The sequence below is a fragment of the Hylobates moloch genome, unplaced genomic scaffold, assembly GCF_009828535.3.
Source record: "Hylobates moloch isolate HMO894 unplaced genomic scaffold, HMol_V3 SCAFFOLD_19, whole genome shotgun sequence".
Classification (NCBI taxonomy): domain Eukaryota; kingdom Metazoa; phylum Chordata; class Mammalia; order Primates; family Hylobatidae; genus Hylobates; species Hylobates moloch.
In genome coordinates, this window is record NW_026652294.1 from 37,699,508 (window position 1) to 37,718,116 (window position 18,609).

The 18,609-nt window shown below is 51.2% G+C and overlaps 1 protein-coding gene across 8 annotated transcripts in view; it reads right to left on the bottom strand.

Moving 5' to 3' along the window:
• Nucleotides 1-349: 349 nt before the first annotated feature.
• Nucleotides 350-18,609, bottom strand: part of SLC13A5 (solute carrier family 13 member 5) — an 86,541-nt gene continuing 68,281 nt past the window's right edge. For 3 of the 8 annotated variants that reach the window (XM_058431481.1, XM_032138505.2, XM_058431480.1), the window contains 7 exons: nt 17,026-17,148; nt 11,792-12,007; nt 10,164-10,264; nt 9,118-9,236; nt 6,827-6,988; nt 3,506-3,643; nt 354-2,313 (listed from right to left, as the gene is read on the bottom strand). In XM_058431481.1, the coding sequence (XP_058287464.1) occupies nt 2,182-2,313; nt 3,506-3,643; nt 6,827-6,988; nt 9,118-9,236; nt 10,164-10,264; nt 11,792-12,007; nt 17,026-17,148 (991 nt within the window). In that variant the 3' untranslated portion in view covers nt 354-2,181. Of the gene's footprint in view, nt 2,314-3,505; nt 3,644-6,826; nt 6,989-9,117; nt 9,237-10,163; nt 10,265-11,791; nt 12,008-17,025; nt 17,149-18,609 lie in introns of all 8 variants that reach the window. The other 5 variants (XM_058431482.1, XM_058431483.1, XM_032138504.2 and 2 more) reach the window with 4 other exon arrangements.

Consider the following 18,609-nt stretch of genomic DNA (forward strand, 5'->3'; position numbering starts at 1 on the left):
CTAACTGTATAGCCTGCTCTGGGCCAGCCATAATGCTGACACTAGACTCGGTGGGCAGTCAGAGCCCTCAGTCTGCTGGGGCAGGCCAGTCAACAGCAGCGGCACGGAGGGCAGTGATAGAGAGCTGGGGAGGAAGGAAGCCAGCAGTTGTACCTTGGTGGGGGGAGGTGGCAGCCTTTTCCCTACTTCCCTCCCCAACCAAACACTTTGCTTCTTAGGGCAAGGACCACCCTGTCTCATTGATCACTTGTCCTGTGCCTATCTCAGGGGAGGCAACAGACAGGGACTCATGTTTGGAGATCTTCCCTTGGATGGACTTGCTCTTGGCCGCTCACCTTTCCGTACAAGCCCCACAAGGCCAAAGCCCTTCATGGCTAGCAGAAGGAGCAGGGGTTATGGAGTTGGAAGCTCTTGGTTGGAACTGTAACTGCCAGTAACTTGATGTGTGACTTTGGACACTTCCCTTGGCCTCTCTGAGCCTCACTTTTTTTGAAAGACAAAGGAGGATAATAACACCTTGCTATCTCACAGGGTTGCTGCAAAGATCGAACGAGATAACTAGTGGATGCAACAGGGACAGGAAGGCCTGGCACCCAGTAGGTGGGCAGGGCGTAACTGTTCATTCATCCACCTCTCTGGGCTCCCCACACTGCAGAAAACCAGACAAGTCAGTAGCACAGTGGAGCTTTCCATGGGAGACAGAGCATTTAATGAGAGCAAGAGCTGGACAGTGTGGTCAGGAATCCCCCCACCCAAGGAACCACACACATACTCGGTCCTTGATGGGGTTTCCTGAGGCTCTCATACTTTCTCCTGCCCTGGAAAATGCCATCCAGGAGCTCATCTCTTTGCTGCTGCCTCTCTTCCAGAGCAGCACAAGAAGGAAATAAAATGGACTTGTGGGGGAAAGAAGATGCTTGTCTCTCGTGTCTGTCTCTTACAGGGGGGTTCTGAAGATTCCCACAGCCACTCTGGAGTTGTTGCCCCACTTTGGGGTCTTTGTCCGAGTAACCTCAAGTAGATTGGCCCACAGGAAGGGGTTGTTTGCTGAGAGATCACCAAGCACTGCTCATTCTCAACGATCCTCTGTTGTCACCAGCCATGGCTGTGAAGGCCAGTCAACGAAGGGAAGATTTTCCCCAGAGGAGCCCAAACACCGGCATGAAAGACTCTGAAGTGGCATAGCCAGTGGAAGTTAACAGCTGTGTCCACTCTGAGCCTCAGGCGAGGGAGGACCTAGACAGCCCACTGTGGCCCCCAGAGTGCCATCACCACCCATACTTGGAGTGTGGAGTGTGATCCTAGCTATTTGGGGATGGCAGGGGAAGCAGCTCCCAGAAAAGATGAGCTGCCTGGGAGAAAAGGGGGACCCCAGAGGGTGCCGGCCAGGGCGTCTTGGTAAATGTTGGCCCAGAAAACAGGGGACCAAGGAGTTAAAGGAGGCTCACTGGAGAGGTGGGACAGGGGGCCAGTCGATTAAAACAGAACTAAGTGATGAAGGGAGTAGGTCAGCCTGTGGTGTAGTGTGGGTGAGAAGCCAGGTGTCATCCTGGAGTTGGCAACTCAGATTCCTCATCCTTTGGTGGTGGCCACAGGAGGAGTTCCCAGAGGCTTCAGGAGGCTCTGATTCCCACTCTCACTCCAGCAGTGGGAGGCTGCTCAAGACCAGGCATTCCATCCCTGGCTGGGGTGTCCCTTCCAGAGTGACAGAGATGATCTGAGGCTGCTCAAGGTGAGCTGGAAGGGACATGGGCACTGGTAGGTGGTTGTCTTAGCTGTCAGCCAGGGGATCTGATTCCCATTTAAACTACCTAGGACGAAGCGAGTGACAACCAGAGCCCCGTGTGGGGGATGCCTGAGGCAGAGCGGGTACCGGAGCCTGCATCCCGATCCCTCGGCTACCTGGCCTCCCTCACAGAGATAATGGCAAGGCTTGGGAAAGATGGGTCCAGCAGCCCACTGAGGGGTTCCCTTCATTTCCGAGCCTGCCCTCCAGCTGCCCATGACCATCTCTGCATCTGGGCCTGGAGGAAGAGGTGGCTCATTGGCTGGGTTTTGGTGGTGTGTGGGCATCGTTGGGTCATTTTGGGGTGTGAACCCCAAAACTCTCTACAAGGTGTGCCAGAAGGTTCGGTAGTCCTGAGGAGGGTAAAGGCTGTGTGCGTTGTCTTGTGGCTCTTCTTAAGTCTCAATATGTGTCACATTAGCCCAGTCAGGGAAATTATCCAAGTCAAATATGGCCCGTCCCCAGGTGTTGACAGCCAAAAACACACAGAAGACTCCAATTATGTTCATTATGACTCCTGTTTTCACCTGGAAAAGAGACAGTGTCAGAGTCAGCACCCTGAGGCCTGCTGGGAACTAGCGTTCTCAGAGATGAGGACAAAGGGTTGGCTCACTGGGCCTCGATGTCCCTGTGCCATGCTCTGTCCCTGGCTGGGGTGTCCCCAACCCCAGGACAGCATGACTTCATGTCCCCCAGGTATCCTCAGTGCTCAAGGCATCCCTGGGAAGTAGGCAGAATGGATGGGTTCTCTATGCCCGTGAGCATTTGGAAAATGACCTCAGAGAGGGGACAGGAGGCAACAGCTTAGGCCATTCAGGGAAACAGTGACACAGCCCAGTGTGTGAGCCCAGGTTCATTGCTCACCCCAGTGCCTTAACCATCCTACAAGGACGTGCCAGCTTCCCCGTGGACCTCCCCAGGCTCTTTCTGATGCCTGCTCTGCAATCTTCCCTCATGGTCACTAACCATTGCTTCACTAGCCTGTTGTAGATATTTTACTGGGGACTGGAATCAAGTTTGCAGTCCATGGTTTCTGGGACCCACCCTTTTTATGAAAATGCTCCATGGAGTCCCCGAGATACCCAGCAGAGGCTCTGAGATAATGAACACCCGATTGGTCCCAGGTACATTTCTGGCCTCCTGGGCTCACACACTTGCCCCTTTCCAAGCCCAGAGCTGCAAAGCTGCCCTTCTCCCAGCCAAGGTGACAGAGCCAATGAAGAGTTCTTCCTCTGACTACATTTGTTTCCAAGGCATCTTCTACTCCCAGGCAGTGGTCTCACTCTTCCTCTCCCTGCTTCTACCTCTTCAGACACCCCTACGAATCTCTGTGACTGTCATTAGCATCCCCCTGCTGCCTAAGCCTGCCCTGCCTATCTTCATGGTTCTTGCTAATTTGTCAAGTTCATCCTTGGCCATGTGAGTCCCTCAGCCCCACCTTCACCCCTTCCAAGGACTTCCCTGGTGCCTGCACAGGCTTCTCCAGGTGGGAGAGTCTATAACCCACCTCAGAGAAAGAACAATGTGTGAGGTTTGAGATCATCCTAAAAAAAGAAGAAAAGCTGCATTATAAATGTCAACAATGGCCGCGGGTCTGGATGTTCCGTGGTATTCCCAAGTCATATGACATCATTTTGAAACTCTGTGATTTGCAAATGGGGCTCCCTTATGACAACAGCATTATAGTCCGACGGGAGTAAATAAAAACAGCTGTGTTACCATGTCAGCAACCTTGAGGTGCCCGTAGGTGAACACGATGGCATTCGGAGGGGTGGCCACAGGCAACATGAAGGCAAAGGAGGCACTCAGGGTACAGGGCAGCATGACGTACAGCGGATTGAGGCCGATGGAGCGAGACTGCGGAAAAACACAGCACTGCAACATCACCGTACAGAACACAGAAGCTCTTGGGGACGTGATTCTGAAAAGGATTCTCTGAATGTGCCGGGTACGTTTGAACCTCTGTGCCTCTGTCTTGGTTCCTCTCCCTTTTGCCACGTCTCTGGCAGATAATTCCACCTACGGAACACTGAAGGCTGAGCTCAGAGGCTACCTGCCCTGGAAGGCCTGACCCCCTCAATTCATTCAACATGTATTTCCTGGGCACCTACTATGTGCCAGAGACCATGCTGAGTACTCAGACTGTGCTCAACCTCACAGTGCCACGTGCACATGTCTGTCTGTCCTGCCACAGACTGACAGCCTAGAGGCCAGGGTCCACATCTTCTCTCCTGCATATAAATCTGTGGATGTGTGTGTTTTTCTACATGCGTGGGGTCATTTTGCACATGGAATTTGGTAGCCACCTTTTAAATTCTACACTTTAAAATTTAGCCACATCTAACAGCACCTATCAGAGAGTAGGCACTCATTAAATATTTGCTGAGTGCATGAATGAATGATGTAATTCCTAAAATCTATCAAATCAATCATGTATCATGCAGATTTACATGTGCGTGAGGGCAAACACATGCAAACATGTTTGTTGCAACAATGTAATGGCAAAATACAGGAAGCCAACTCAATGGTCATTAATAGCAGGATGGTTAAATAAAATATGATACATACAAATGATGGAATAATATGCAGCTGTAAAGAATTGGATAATTCTTTACTAATAAGGAAAGATCTCCAAGACCTACGGTTGGATTTTTTTAAAATTAAGATGTATGGCCAGGTGCAGTGGCTTACACCTGTAATCCCAGCACTTTGGGAGGCCGAGGCAGGCAGATCACCTGAGGTCAGGAGTTCGAGACCAGCCTGACCAACGTGGTGAAACCCCATCTCTACTAAACTACAAAAATTAGCTGGGCAAGGTGGCGGTCACCTGTAATCCCAGCTACTCGGGAGGCTGAGGCAGAAGAATCACTTGAACCCGGGAGGTGGAGGTTGCAGTGAGCCGAGATCACACCACTGCACTCCAGCCTGGGTGACAAGAATGAAACTCTGTCTCAAAAAAAAAAAAAATTAAGATGTGTAATGACTATAGAATGATACCCTTTATTTAAAAAGAATGTGTGTGTGTAAAATATCCAGAAAAATACCTGAGAAATTAATAACAGAGGTCATCTCTAGGGAGGAGGCTAGAGGATTAAGGTCTGTATACATCTTTGCATTATTAGACATTTTTAGCCATATACCATCTGCAATTTAAAAAAACTATACTGTGAGCATGTTCCCATTTTATTACTCTTTGAAACTGTGATTTTTAATGGCCTGATAGTGTTACATTATACAAATATATGATAATTTATTTCAGCAAACCCCCTGTTAGTATGGACATATTTGTATAATAATTCTGTCACACATCATCATAACATATGTTGGTAGGCATCTCTGATTATTTTCCTAAGATATATTCCCAGACACCAAATTGCTGAGTTAAGGGGTCTGGGCAGGTTTAATGTTATGGTTCCTGTTGGTAAACAGCCCTCTGAAGTGACTGCACCAAGTCCCACACCCCCTAGGAATCACTGAGGGGTCCCAGGCAGGGGCCCAGCTCTTCCCTGGCACCTCTCCCCCACCAGCCTCATTTTCCTGGCTGTGGGTACCTCAAGGTGTCTGCACCTCACACTCCTCTGCAGCCCAGCTCAATGACCATCACCTTTTCCTTTCTCACAGGTGGATGTGAGACAAGAGTGTGATGGGCCTTGGAGATAACGGGGGGAATTTTTACTTGAGGTTCCTGGTTCTAGAAAAGCTTGTTTTCAAAGACCCCGTTAGGGCTTGCATTTTCCTGGTTTGGATCCTCGGTGCTCCCAGTTAGGGCTGGAGATGACAAAGCCAGGGCCTGTGCTAGGAGAGGGGAAGCATCACCACCACGTGCCCAGTATCAAAAGGTGCTCCTCCTACTGGGCGTCTATTTGGACAGTCTGCTTAGGAGAAGAGGAGACAGGCCACTTTGCTATTTTGAACACTTTCACCTCCTTGCTATTTTTAACACTTTCATCTTCACTTGGAAGAGAAAAAAACCACTTAGGTTTGCTTTTTATACATGAAGACGCCCAGGCAGCCGAATGGAAATTCACCACCTTCAATCCAGTGTTCAGGCCCTCTGTAAATCTGTCTCCCAATTCCGGAATAATGACAGCCTCTCCCATGCTCATTTTGCGGTCTACAGAGGCTTTTCACAGCCCTCATCTTACTTGGCCATCAGCACAGCTCTCGGAGGAAAGAACTGAAGGGCCATGTTCAGAGATCCCTCATCTTGAACTCGGGTCTTCTGACTGCGAGACCAGGGATCTTTCCATACGACCCTGAAGCTGGTACATCTTTGCAATGGATGACAGAAGGAAATGCAAAAAAAAAAAAAACAAAACAAAACAAAACAAAAAAACAAAACAAACAAAAAAAAAAACCATAGCCACTGATTTTCCTATAAGCTCTGCTTTCTTCTCAATCCCATCTCAAAAATATGCTTGTCCATAGAAAAGAATGCTTTAGCCTGGCACTCAGCAGCTTTTCCCACAAACAACAGCTACCTCTCTCAACTCCCCGGGATCCTTTATCCCTGTGCTCACCAAGCAAGGCTTCCAGAACTCCTCAGTCATGTGCACCATTGCCTTTACTTGCGCTGCTCCATCTTCCCAGAATTCTCTCTCCCTTCCTACCTACTCCCAAGGCCCCACTCCTCCAAGGCCTCTTCCTGGGGTTTCCAGCCAGTGGTGCTCCTGGTCTGCAGTCCTCCTGCACACCTGTGCTACATGCTCAGCGACCACGGCACTGGCCTGCTCCTCCTTAGCCCAAGTCCTGTCTCACCAGCTTGAAAAATAATCCAATTAGATTTATAAAACACACTTGAGCACTTGGTCCATGGTTGGTGCTTTGGTCAGCACGAGGGGTACAAAGAGGAGTGGCAAAGCAGCGGAGGCCTCAGGGGCAGAGGCATCCAGGGTCCACAAATCCACGTCACAGTCAGACCCGGGTCTCCAAAGCCTGGTCTGACTCTGGCCTGGATATCGCTGCCTTGTCAGGGACCCACAACATGGCCATGTGTTCCTGTGAAATGGAAGGGCCCCTCTGCACCATCAGGTTACTTACCATGGAGGCAAAGATGGGCAGGAACAAGGTGGTAGTGGCCACGTTGCTTGTGCACTCAGTGAACACGGCAACAAGCAAGGACAAGATCAAGGTGATGGCTGCCGGGGGCACTGCGTGCAAGGGCTCCATCTGCTTCCCCATCCACACGGACAGCCCCGAGGCCTGGGAAGCACCAGGAGGGCAGTCATCTCAGGGCTCCCAGCTTGCAGTTCCTTCAGGGCCAGAGCAAGCTTGGCCCATCCTCCCCTCCCGACCCTCTCTCTCTACACCTCATAGGTGACCTCATCCATTCCCACCATTTTCACCCCTGTCCTCACTCTGCTGTCTCCTAAATCTGTATTTCCAGCCAGCTGGCCTACTACGTGGATTTACATACCCATACGTCTTCTGGAAATGTCCACCCAGATGTCCCAAGAGAACAATAGACTCAACATGCTCCACCCTGCATTCATCCTCCATAGCCCAGAATCTGCTTCTCTCTCTGGGCCTCCCAGTTTGGTGAATGGACCCACTGTCCACCAGCCATCCAGCCCAGTAGGCTGGGAGTCACGCTGCCGGTCTCTGTTCCCCTCCTTCCTTATACCCAGTCAGTCACCAAGTCACCCAAACGTCTCCCATCCGTCTCCTCCTCTTCAGTCCTCCACAGTTTTGGAAGCTCAGGAGAATAACTTCGACCAGAAATTGAGGGTTTAGATTTAGAGCTTTGGGCTGAGAAGAGATTGTCCAGGGAGAAAATGAAGTGTAAAAAGAGGAGAGGCCAAGGACAGAGCCTGGGCAGACACTCCTGTTTCAGGGAGAACAGAGGAGAAGTCAGCAACAAAGCCTGAGCAGGAATAGTCTGAGTCCGAAGTAAAGCCGGAGACTGTGCTGAGCTGGGGGCCAGAGGAGGAGAGAATGTCCACAGAGTCCAAAGTTCTGAGCCTGAGTGAGATGTAGGCTGCAGAGTCTCAGCTAGTTCTCCTCCAAGCCCTGCCCAGCCCAGGCCCCCACTCCAGACATCAGAGTGATTTCCTCACGTGCAGATCTGACCAACTCACCCCCTGGCCTCAGTCCTTCAGTGGCTGGCTACTGCCTTCACCATCAAGTCCACACCCCCCTATCTTGGGGCCCTCAGAGAAGTGGCTTCTGGTAGACTCACCAGCCTCATCTTCTACTTCTCCTCAGCTAAATACCTCACATTTTTCCCTTGCTTGTGTGCCACTTCCTGAAATGCCCTTTCATATATGTGCCCCTCCGTAGTCTGTGAAGTCTGTCACGAACAGGGACCATATCTCAATCTCCTCTGTGATCTCTGTGCCTGGCCCAACACTAGGGACATAATAGGAATGATGGATGGATGGATGGATAGATGCATGGATGGATGGATAGATGGGTGGATGGATAGATAGATGGGTGGATGGATGGACGGATGGATGGATGGATGGATGGATGGATGGATGGATGGATGGATGGATGGTTGAATGGATGGGTGGATAGATAGATGGGTGGATGGATGGACAGATGGATGGATGGATGGATGGATGGATGGATGGATGGATGGATGGATAGATGAAGATGTGAATAGATGCATGGATGATGGATGGAGAGGTGACTAGATGGATGGATTTGTTCACCCCCGCAAAAACTTAGCACCCACTAGGCACCAGGCTGTGTCCTAGATATTGAAGAAACAGCAATAACTAGACCAAGTCTGTCTATTACACTCCTGGATAGCTGGGCGGGTAGACGGTTGATTGGAGGACAGCAGCAGTAAGCTGGCTCATCCCTCCCTCTGGCTCATTTCTTCCCCGGGAGAGAAAGAGGGAGGTAAAGAAAGTTATACTTTTGTGTGTTTTCCAACATGTTCCTCTCCTCCTACGCTGCTACATACTTAGCTAAAGAAAAATTTTGAAGTAGCTACCATGTTAAGTAGCCAGTAGAAGGCCCAAAGATAGTAGTAAACAATATTGACTAGGACTGGAAAGAAAGATTTCCCTCAGACAAATCAAAGCAGAGATTATTGTGATCAAGCCCCAGAGGGTACCTGACAGTCTCCTCTGCCTCTCTTGGCTAACCACGGTCACTCATTCACTCATTCCTGCAATCGCTCAAAGGTTACTTTCTGTCTTCCAGGCCCTATGTGTGGTGTAGAGTTCCTAGATGACAAGACAGAGTCCATGTCCTCAAGGAACGTGCGGTTATATGAAGGATGCAGGCACAGAAACACACAAGCCCAGGGATGGAAGGGTGGAGAAACACCACCCTCTTGACAAAGAAGAGGGCTCTGGGCAGCCTGTGGCTGAAGAAGTTACCTCGGATCCTTTAGCCAGAGCAAATCCGCCCCCTAGTAGCAGCACGATGCCCCAGGGCACTTTCTCCTGGGTTACCTTCCAGTCCAGCAGGGGAGGCGGATAAAATGGAGTTTTCCTTTCTGGGAAGAAAAATACACACACACACACACACACACACACACACACACACACACACACACCACCATAGCAGCATTAGAAGACAAAAGAAATCTAATCAAGGGGGAATAAAGCCAGTAAGGACAATGAGGTACCATCTCCCACCTATAAATTAGCTGAAGTTTACAATAATATATACATTGCTGGCGAGGATATGGTCAAACTATTACACCCACTGCCAATAGCATCATAAATCGGTACAACTTTTTGAAAAGCAATTTGGCCATACATTTTAAGGGCCATTAAGACTTTATATTCTATCACCCCAGCAATATTACTCCTAGAAGTTTATCCTAAAGAAAAAATACCCTCAAAGGAAAAGCTATATGCAAGAAAACATTAATTTATGGAAATAAAAAATTCAGAACAGCCAAAATGTTCTACAACAGGAGAATGATTACAACCCCTCAGTGCAATATAATGCCATTATTAGAGAAAATATATTTGAAGACTGTAGCAATAGTGGGAAATGTTTATGGTGTAATATCAATCAAAAGTGGAAGAAGAAACAACAAAGAAATAGGATTCGAACTGTGTGTGTTCTGATTATAATGTAATATATAGGCACATTAGCAAAGACTGGGAGGAAGAGAGAAAACAAAAAATTGCTGAATGGAAGTCAGTGTTATGGAAAATTTGAAACATTTTCTGTTCCTGTTGTAATATAAATAAAATTTCAAATGTTAAATTCACATGTTAAAAAGCAAAAAAGAGATTTTGCACTGAATAATACCACCGGCGGCTTGAAAGCCACTGTTTCCCAGGCTTTTGTAGCCAATCCTCTTGGATGTGATGGGATTTTCTCCCTCTAGGGCCCAGGGCATCCCATAGTGACCCTTTGCTTCCAGGTTCCAGTCCTGATGACTGGGTGATCAGAACAGGAGACTTACCTTCCTCAGTCTGGCTGCGGAAGTTAAACTTGGGCTTCTGTGAAGGCACAATGAATAGCAGCGTGGCCACTAAGATGGCCACAGTGGCATCGGAGACATACCTAGGTGGGGAAAAGCACAGCTCATCTGTTGCAGAGACAGTCACTCAACAAACCCATCCCAACTCCGGCATTTCTGTGTCCAAATGCTCCTATGCAAAGAAACAGGCTCACATAGCCCTAAAAGTCAAGGTCAAGAGTGGTGGCCGGGTGTGGTGGCTCACTCTTGTAATCCCAGCACTTTGGGAGGCTGAGGCGGGTGGATCACGAGGTCAGGAGTTCAAAACCAGCCTGGCCAACGTAGTGAAACCCCATCTCTACTAAAAATACAAAAAATTAGCCAGACATGGTGGCAGGCGCCTGTAATCCCAGCTACTCGGGAGGCTGAGGCAGGAGAATTGCTGGGAGGCGGAGGTTGCAGTGAGTTGAGATGGTGCCATTGCACTCCAGCCTGGGTGACAGTGTGAGACTCTGTCTCAAAAAAATAAAAAAATAAGAGTGGTGTGGGAGACTGAATCCTGGCTAGAAATCAAGATGCCCACAGTCTTGACCACCAACTTTGGGTGACCCTAAGCAGCCTGCTTCCCCCTCTCAGCGTGCATTCTCCATAGGTGTATTTCAGGACCTCTTCTTGACCAGGTTCTCTAGGATTCTGGGTTCACCAGGGTGACCATGAGGACTTTGGTGCTGACCTAAGCCGACCTTCAAAACGAAATGGCCATCATAGGCAGCATCTCCCTGCCCGCATCTTCTGCCTTTTCTAGGATGTACACATTTCTCATCCTTTCTTCCATGCTGACAACGTCTTAGCCAGGAGAGAAACTACATGTACCCCCTTTGCCAAGTGTCTGTCTATGAAGCTCCCTAGATGTGTGCCTTTGGAGGGATTTGACCAGATGTGAAGATGAGAAAGGGAAGATGGCAGAGCAGAGATTTGGAAACCAGAGCTCTGGGAGCCCTACTCCTAGCCCAGGAAATCTCTCTCATCACAGCTGTGGCCACCCTGCCTGGCCAAGGATTTTCCGCTCAGCCTACTCAGGGAGGAGAAGATACCACAGGAACACATTTAGGGTCTTATTGTGAAGCTTGGTCAGAAAACAAAAATGAGTCATGAAACCAACAGAGTGCTCTCTGAAACCAGCTCCCAAAAAAGGAGAAGTCTTGACCAAGCACGAGTGCCTGGCCCACATTCTTCTTGCCACCTGTAGCCGAGAACAGCAGCATTTAGGCACCAGTACACTAAGCCAGTGGTGTCTTTTTTTTTTTTTTTTTGAGACAGAGTCTCTCTGTGTCACCCAGACTGGAGTGCAGCGGCACAATCTCGGCTCACTGCAACCTCTGCCTCCTGGGTTCAAGTGATTCTCCTGCCTCAGCCTCCCGAGTAGCTGGGACTACAGGCATGTGCCACCACACCTCACTAATTTTTTGTATTTTTAGTAGAGACAGGGTTTCACCGTGTTGGCCAGGATGGTCTCGATCTCCTGACCTCAGGTGACCCACCCACCTCAGCCTCCCAAAGTGCTGGGATTACAGGTGTGAGCCAACGCGCCTGGCCCTAAGCCAGCGATTTCTACTGAATCAAAGACTTACTTTGTCTCACCCTCCACCCAGGCGATAGTCAGCCAGCCGGGCATGAAGCCGGGGTCTCGGGAGAACCACAGGACGATCAACAGGAAGAAGCAGATCAGGACGTTGATCTCCGCGAAGGACAAGGGTCCCAGCTTCCGGTACTCCTCCTGCAGCACCTTGAGGGCAGCCTTCTCGTTTTTCTTGTTCTCTAGCCCACAGCCCCAGTACTTTTTAAAACTGGAGAATGCAAAGATGAGAGAAGGGCAGGGCAGACTGGTTGGCTCAGGTGCTGGTCAGATGCAGCCTAAATGTTCTACAGCAGAATGTAGCAAAAAGACACATAATGCTGTCCTCGCCTGCTATGGGGCATGAAGAAAGGCCCTTCCTGCCTCTTTCCCCGTCCTGTTCTTCCATCCCAGAATGTAGTAGGGAAAATCTCTGTAGAGAGGCTAGAGGGTCTCGGCAGGTGCTCAGCCACCTGGAGACTGGCTGCTCCAGGGTCACTTGGGGGAAGGCCATAAGAAGTTCCGGAGCCTGCACAAGGTGGGAACAGGGCTCCCTTGCATGCTTCCCAAGTCTTCCTCCTTCCATCCCAGCCTGGAGCTGCCTTCGATGGTGCTGGGATGCCAACCCCCATCACCAAGGTGGCTCAGGGAGACGCAGGGAGTGAGTATGAACCCTGGCAGACAGGGCTAGTCAGGGGCAGAATGGGTCCTTGAGTTCCCTGGAGCTGCGGGTACAGGATTAGGGATCCAGGAGACCCTGGGGTTAGCAGCAGGCATGGCTAGGGCAGGAAGGAAGCCAGCCCAGGATGGGCGCCCCCATCCTGGATGGACCCCTTGGGACCAGTGTCCATTGTCCAGGGTGTCCTGCAGGGCCTCCCCTAAGGTGGTGCTGGCAGGAGGAGGCAGGGAGGAGAGGAGGTTCTTGGAGGAGGTGTAGAGGGGAGCTCAGCTCTGGAGGGGGGATAACTGGGGCCACTGTGCACAGGACTAAGGCCTCAAGGTATGCTGAAGATTCCATTCACACATTCCAGTTCCAGCCACTGTTGGTTTGAAGGGGTGGGCAAGGCCAAGAGTATTGTCCTGGAGAGCCCTCCCTTGTGAGAGCCCTTCCGGGGGCCGTGAGACATAATCACAGGAGGGCAGGGGTTGACGGAATAGGAGCTCATTCCTGAAGCCAGTGCTGAATGTGAACAGCCTTGGAGAGTGTGAGGGCCAAGTGTTGGTGTGATGGTGGCTTGGCCTGGAACATAGGGACACCAGGACATCAGGTCACAGCTTTCTGGGGCGCTCAGGGGTCAGAAAAGAGGCAACACTGATGGGATCTCAGGTGTGCACAGCTGGCTAGGATCTACCTGCTGGGCAACAGGGCAAGGCTGTGTGTCCTGAGGGTCACCCGCTAGGGACACTCTCCAGACATCAGGCATGGGGATGGCTCTGCTGGTGTAAGATGGGGCCTCTCTGCTGTCACGCCCTTGGCTTGGTAAAGTTTGTGCTCTACCAAGCATCTATCTGCTGCCAGCTGTCATCCTATAGACCCTGGGGCTCAGCCACGGGCTTCAGTTTTCCAGGATAAGGGGTGACCTTGGTATTACTAGTGGCCCAGGAGTCAGAGCCTGCATTTGGTGCTGGCGGCTCATCCCCAACACCATAGTAGCTGCAGACTCTGGGGCTGCGTGGAGTATGCAGTTGTCCAATGCTGGTGCCTCACAGTGGTACCGCCAAGCCTTCAGTCTCTCATGCTGAGCAGCTTTGCTCTCATCTCTGGGTTAGTTTCATCTGGTGATGACGAGGCTGGCATGAGATGCAAGTAAATAGATCCAGTTGGCCTGTGACGGGCCTAGGTCAGGGTCAGGGGTGGGGACCACAGAATCCTTGTGCAGCAGAACAGCCTTCACCATGATGCACCATGGTGAACTTGGACTGAATATGCTGCAGAGCCAAGGAGAGGGGAGAGATCCTTGAGCTTTGCGTGCTTCCACCCTGGCAGGGGTCCCAAAGAACCCTCATGGCTATTACAGGAGGTGAGCCCGGTTGGGACAGTTAGGCATAAGCAGTAACAATATCCCATGTAGTTCTTGGTGGTCCTGGGGTGGGGTCTGGCCCCTTTGGCTAGATACAGCCTAGGAGGCTGCACTGGGCTCCTCAGTAAGATGGTTTCTCTGGATTAGGCTAGAGGCCAAGACCTTCACCTCATTCTCCATGACGGTTCAGATGAGGAACTCAAGTGACAGCAAGAGCTGACAGTGGAGCTGCTTCCTGCCGCTGAGACAGGCGCTCCCTGGCCTCAGCTGGGGAGGTCCATGAGGCCACAAAGGCAGGCAGGGACCCCCAGGTCCTAGTTTGTGGCAGGACGTGGCCTGGGCCAGAGCGCTGTTCCCACCACTCAAACCGAATGTAAAAGCTGTCCTCTACCTTCCAGATCTGGAACCAAAACAAAGCTCCTGTGAGCTACCCCGGCCAGCCACACTGCACGCGTCCAAACTAGAGTGGCCCGTCGGGAAGGGATGGGTCTGGACTGCAGCCAAACACCCCACCACGAGCATGCTCAGAAGCCCCCTGCTGCAGACACCCTCAGGCTCCCCTGCCAGTCAACAAGAGCTGACGAAGGCCATGCCAGGCTGGGTGGACTCAGCTTAAGGTTCTTGGCTGTGAGTCTTCAGAGGCCTGACATCCGCCTCTGGCCACACAAGAAGCTGATGGTGCCCTTGTGGCCCCAGCGCCACGCTATCTCCCTCCTCTTTCTCAGTAGGCCTTGGGGTTCTAGGGCAGCCCCGGCCCCAACTAGTGCTTCTGACACCTGGTCATGCTTAGGACTGGAGGCAACTAAGTGTAGCAACCCTCAGCCTCCCCAAGAGGGGATGCCATGCAGTGGGAGCCAAAGTGCCCGGGTTCAAGTCTCAGTCCCCCTACTTCCCCGTTACACACCCTGTTGACCACATAACCTCTTCATGCCTCAGTTGCCTTGTCTGTAAATTGGGAATAATAATAATAGTGCCGACCTCACAGGTTGTTGTGAAAATTAATTAAGTTTAAGAGTGCTTGGGCCAGGAGAGGTGGCTCACGTCTGTAATGCCAGCACTTTGGGAGGCCAAGGAGGGCGGATCACCTGAGGTTAGGAGTTCAAGACCAGCCTGGCCAACGTGGCAAAACCCCGTCTCTACTAAAAAATACAAAAATTAGCCAGGCGTGGTAGTGGGTGCCTGTAATTCCAGCTACTTTGGAGGCTGAGGCAGGGGGGGAATTGCTTGAACCCAGGTGGTGGAGGTTGCAGCAAGCCGAGATCGCACCACTGCACTCCAGCCTGGGTGACAGAGCAAGACTCTGTCTCAAAAAAAAAAAAAAAGAAAGAAAAGAAAAGAAAGAAAGAAAAAGAGCGCTCAAAATCGTGTCTGGCACATGATGAGCACTCAATAAATGTCGGTCATTATTATTTCTGTTGCCCCATGAGGAGACACAGATGCTCACCTGCAGCAGGTTCAAGACCATTTCCTGAGAGACCTGTTTGATGGATGTGAGCAAATGAACAGGATTTTGACCGTGGTGCAGATTCAAGAGGCAGGGCAAAAAGAGCTACTGTCCAAGCCAAGCTGGGTGGCCAGGCAGCCATGCGAACAGTTTCCCCTGCCCCGTCCACAGGCAGGACAGAGTGGGGTTTGGGCAATGATCATTAATATTGTTATTCTTACTATCATTATTATGATTGTTTTGTATATGTAGAGCAACTTTTTTTTTTTTTTGAGACGGAGTCTTGCTCTGTCGCCCAGGCTGGAGTATAGTGGTGTGATCTTGGCTCACTGCAACCTCCACCTCCCAGCTTCAAGCAATTCTCCTGCCTCAGCCTTCCGAGTAGCTGGGGTTACAGGCGTGCGCCACCACGCCCCGCTAACTTTTGTATTTTTAGTAGAGATGGGGTTTCACCATGTTGGCCAGGCTGGTCTCGAGCTCCTGACCTCAGGCAATCTGCCCTCCTTGGCCTCCCAAAGTGCTGGGATTACAGGCGTGAGCTACCACGCCCGGCTAATTTTTGTATTTTTAGTAGAGATGGGGTTTCACCATGTTGACCAGGCTAGTTACAAACTCCTGACCTCAGGCGATCTGCCCACCTTGGCCTCCTAAAATGTTGAGATTACAGGTGTGAGCCATTGCGCCCAGCCTGTATAGCAACTTTTTAATGGAGTTTTGAAAACAGTTCCTCCTTCAGAAGAAAACTTAGGAAAATTCCCTATTTTCCCCATGAAATCACAGGTTTCCGTGGGCACTTTTGCCTCTCAGCTCTGCAGTCTCTTCCCTCTGGTCACACATTCCCCTGGTTTGACTTGCCTCGAACTCCCTGTGGATGGAGGCACAGAGAACATGCACTTAACTCAGAGCTGAGTACTTTCTATCCTGGTGTGGCCTGATCACCTTTGCACCACAGATCAATTTGTGTGTTTTAGAAAAACAATAACTTTTTTTAGCTATTTGTCAGCCACAGGTCATGGTTTCTGTCCAAAGTCTGGCTGCCATCAAAGGTGACCCCTGCTGAACTTGCCTGTGTGCTAGGAACAGAAAGGTAAACTTTCTAGGACCTGTACACTGCTGGGAACATCAGAGGTATTCAGTAAATGTCTGGGTTTGGATGGATTTGGTCGTAATCACTCCTGGTTTTACTGGACTTAAACTCCCCATGCATTGAGGAACAGAGCATATGCGCTCAGCTCAGAGCTAAGTCACAGGTTTGCCGTGACCTGGACTGATGGACCCATATGGCGAAGAGGAAGCTCCTCCAGCAATGTCGAACTGGCACGTGGGGACCAGCTTATCTTTAATTGCTTTAACCTGCCTGCTCTTCCTCCCTGTGCCGGGAGCTGTGCGGGGTGCCCGGCATCCGAGTGGCTCTGGACGAACTCAGAGTCACTGGAACCTGAATGCAGATACTAAAGGACAGGACTGTGATATGCCCAGGGGCCGCTCAGAGATGGAATGGGGGCGGGGAAAAGTCAGGGAAGCAGCATTTGAACTAGCCTTGAAGGCTGAGGAGGTGGGAAGGTAGAGAATGGCATTCCAGGAAGAGGGGACCAGGTGTGCACAAAGCTCAGTGAGCAGCCTGGGGTCGAAGGAACAGGAGGGCGGACTAGCAGGAGACAGGGCTGGAGAAAGATCAGGGCCAGACACGAAGGACTTTGTAAACCTGCCTATTGAGTCTGAAGGCTCTTCTGCAGCTTTGAGGCATAATTAGGCATAATTAGGCTGTGAGCAGCTCAAACTTACTTGAATCTCATGTAAACAAACTGGAGCCACAGCCAGGCGAACAGCAGCATTACCAGCATGTTGGGAAAGGCAAATGCAAACCAGGAGGCAAAGTTCACGAGGTCCTTGCTGTCAGGAAACAACCTACAAGAAGACACCCGCCCCCACCTCAGATGCTGAGCGGTGGGAGCCAGCCTGGCTCTGTGCGTGGGGGCGGAGCAGCAGGTGGGCCCTGAGAGGCAGGCCTGTGTGGGGGCCACATCCTCCTGAGGTCTAGCCACCAAGTCCATTGCCAAGCATTGTCCCCTAATCGAGTGGGAGCCTCAGAACATGGCCGCAGCACAAGACAAGGCCGAGAAACGACCCACTGACTCTTCTGTGTGTCCAGGCCTTGCTAAGAGTCTCATGAAAGTTATGGCCCATCCCTCCAGAAAAATACAACTTTGTGGCCGGGCGCAGTGGCTCACGCCTGTAATTCCAGGACTCTGGGAGGCCGAGACAGGTGGGTCACAAGGTCAGGAGCTTAAGACCAGCCTGGCCAACATGGTGAAACCATCTCCACTAAAAATACAAAAATTAGCCTGGCGTGGTGGCGGGTGCCTGTAATCCCAGCTAATAGGGAGGCTGAAGCAGGAGAATCGCTTGAACCCGGGAGGCAGAGGTTGCAGTGAGCCAAGATCGCGCCACTGCACTCCAGTCTGGGCGACAGAGCGAGACTTGTCTCAAAAAGAAGAAAAAAGAAAAATACACCCTTTATACACATGCATGTAATTTGGCTGATAGCTCTGGGGATCCGCAGAGACCTCAGCAATCTCACCCTGTGGGTTTCTGCATGGTCCTCCCACTTAGCAAAGCAAATCTCAAAAGCTTCCCAGAGTGGAGGCTGGAGGAGGGTCACTTCCGCGCAGGCCCCGCCTCCCATCCCTGGGGCTCTGCTAGCCCCAGGGGCGCCCCCTTTAGCTCAAGAGTGTCAAAGCAGGCGCAGAGCTTTCCCCACTCAGCCCAGACAGGCTGCTCTTCCCAAAGAAAGTTGCCAGAGAACTGGAAGGATATCATTACAGAAAACACTCCCGAAATTAAAACAAACGGGTTGTTGAACCTCAAGTTTCTGCCCATCCAGGCTCCAGACCTGTCCTTTCCACCTCCCGGCTCCTGCGCCCACTGCCCTCCCCACCCCTGTCCAGGCTCCTGTCTGCAAAGGATGGCGCCACCTTAGTTTTGTTCCTGCCCACTGCGATTAGTACATACCTCAATTAGTACATTTATTTACCAGACGTGCCTGGAAGCCCCAGGCATCTTGCCACCCTCAACAGACCATGACTACCCCGCGGCAGGGCCCGGGTTTCTCTCCCTCTTGTGATCCCAGCCCCACCCAGCAGAAGGCCAGGCACAGAAATGGGGTCCTCATGGCCTGCATCCCTTTGTGGCCAAGGCTGGAAAGTTCCAAACCATCCCATGGTTCACCTGACGCCTCACAAGGGGACTATAACGAAGCAGTGAGGCAGTGAATGACCCAACCCCAGCCCTTCATACCATCTGTAGACCTCGGCTATCATGGGACCATCACCATTAGCCACCAAAGGCAGTGAGCCAAGGGAGTGGTGG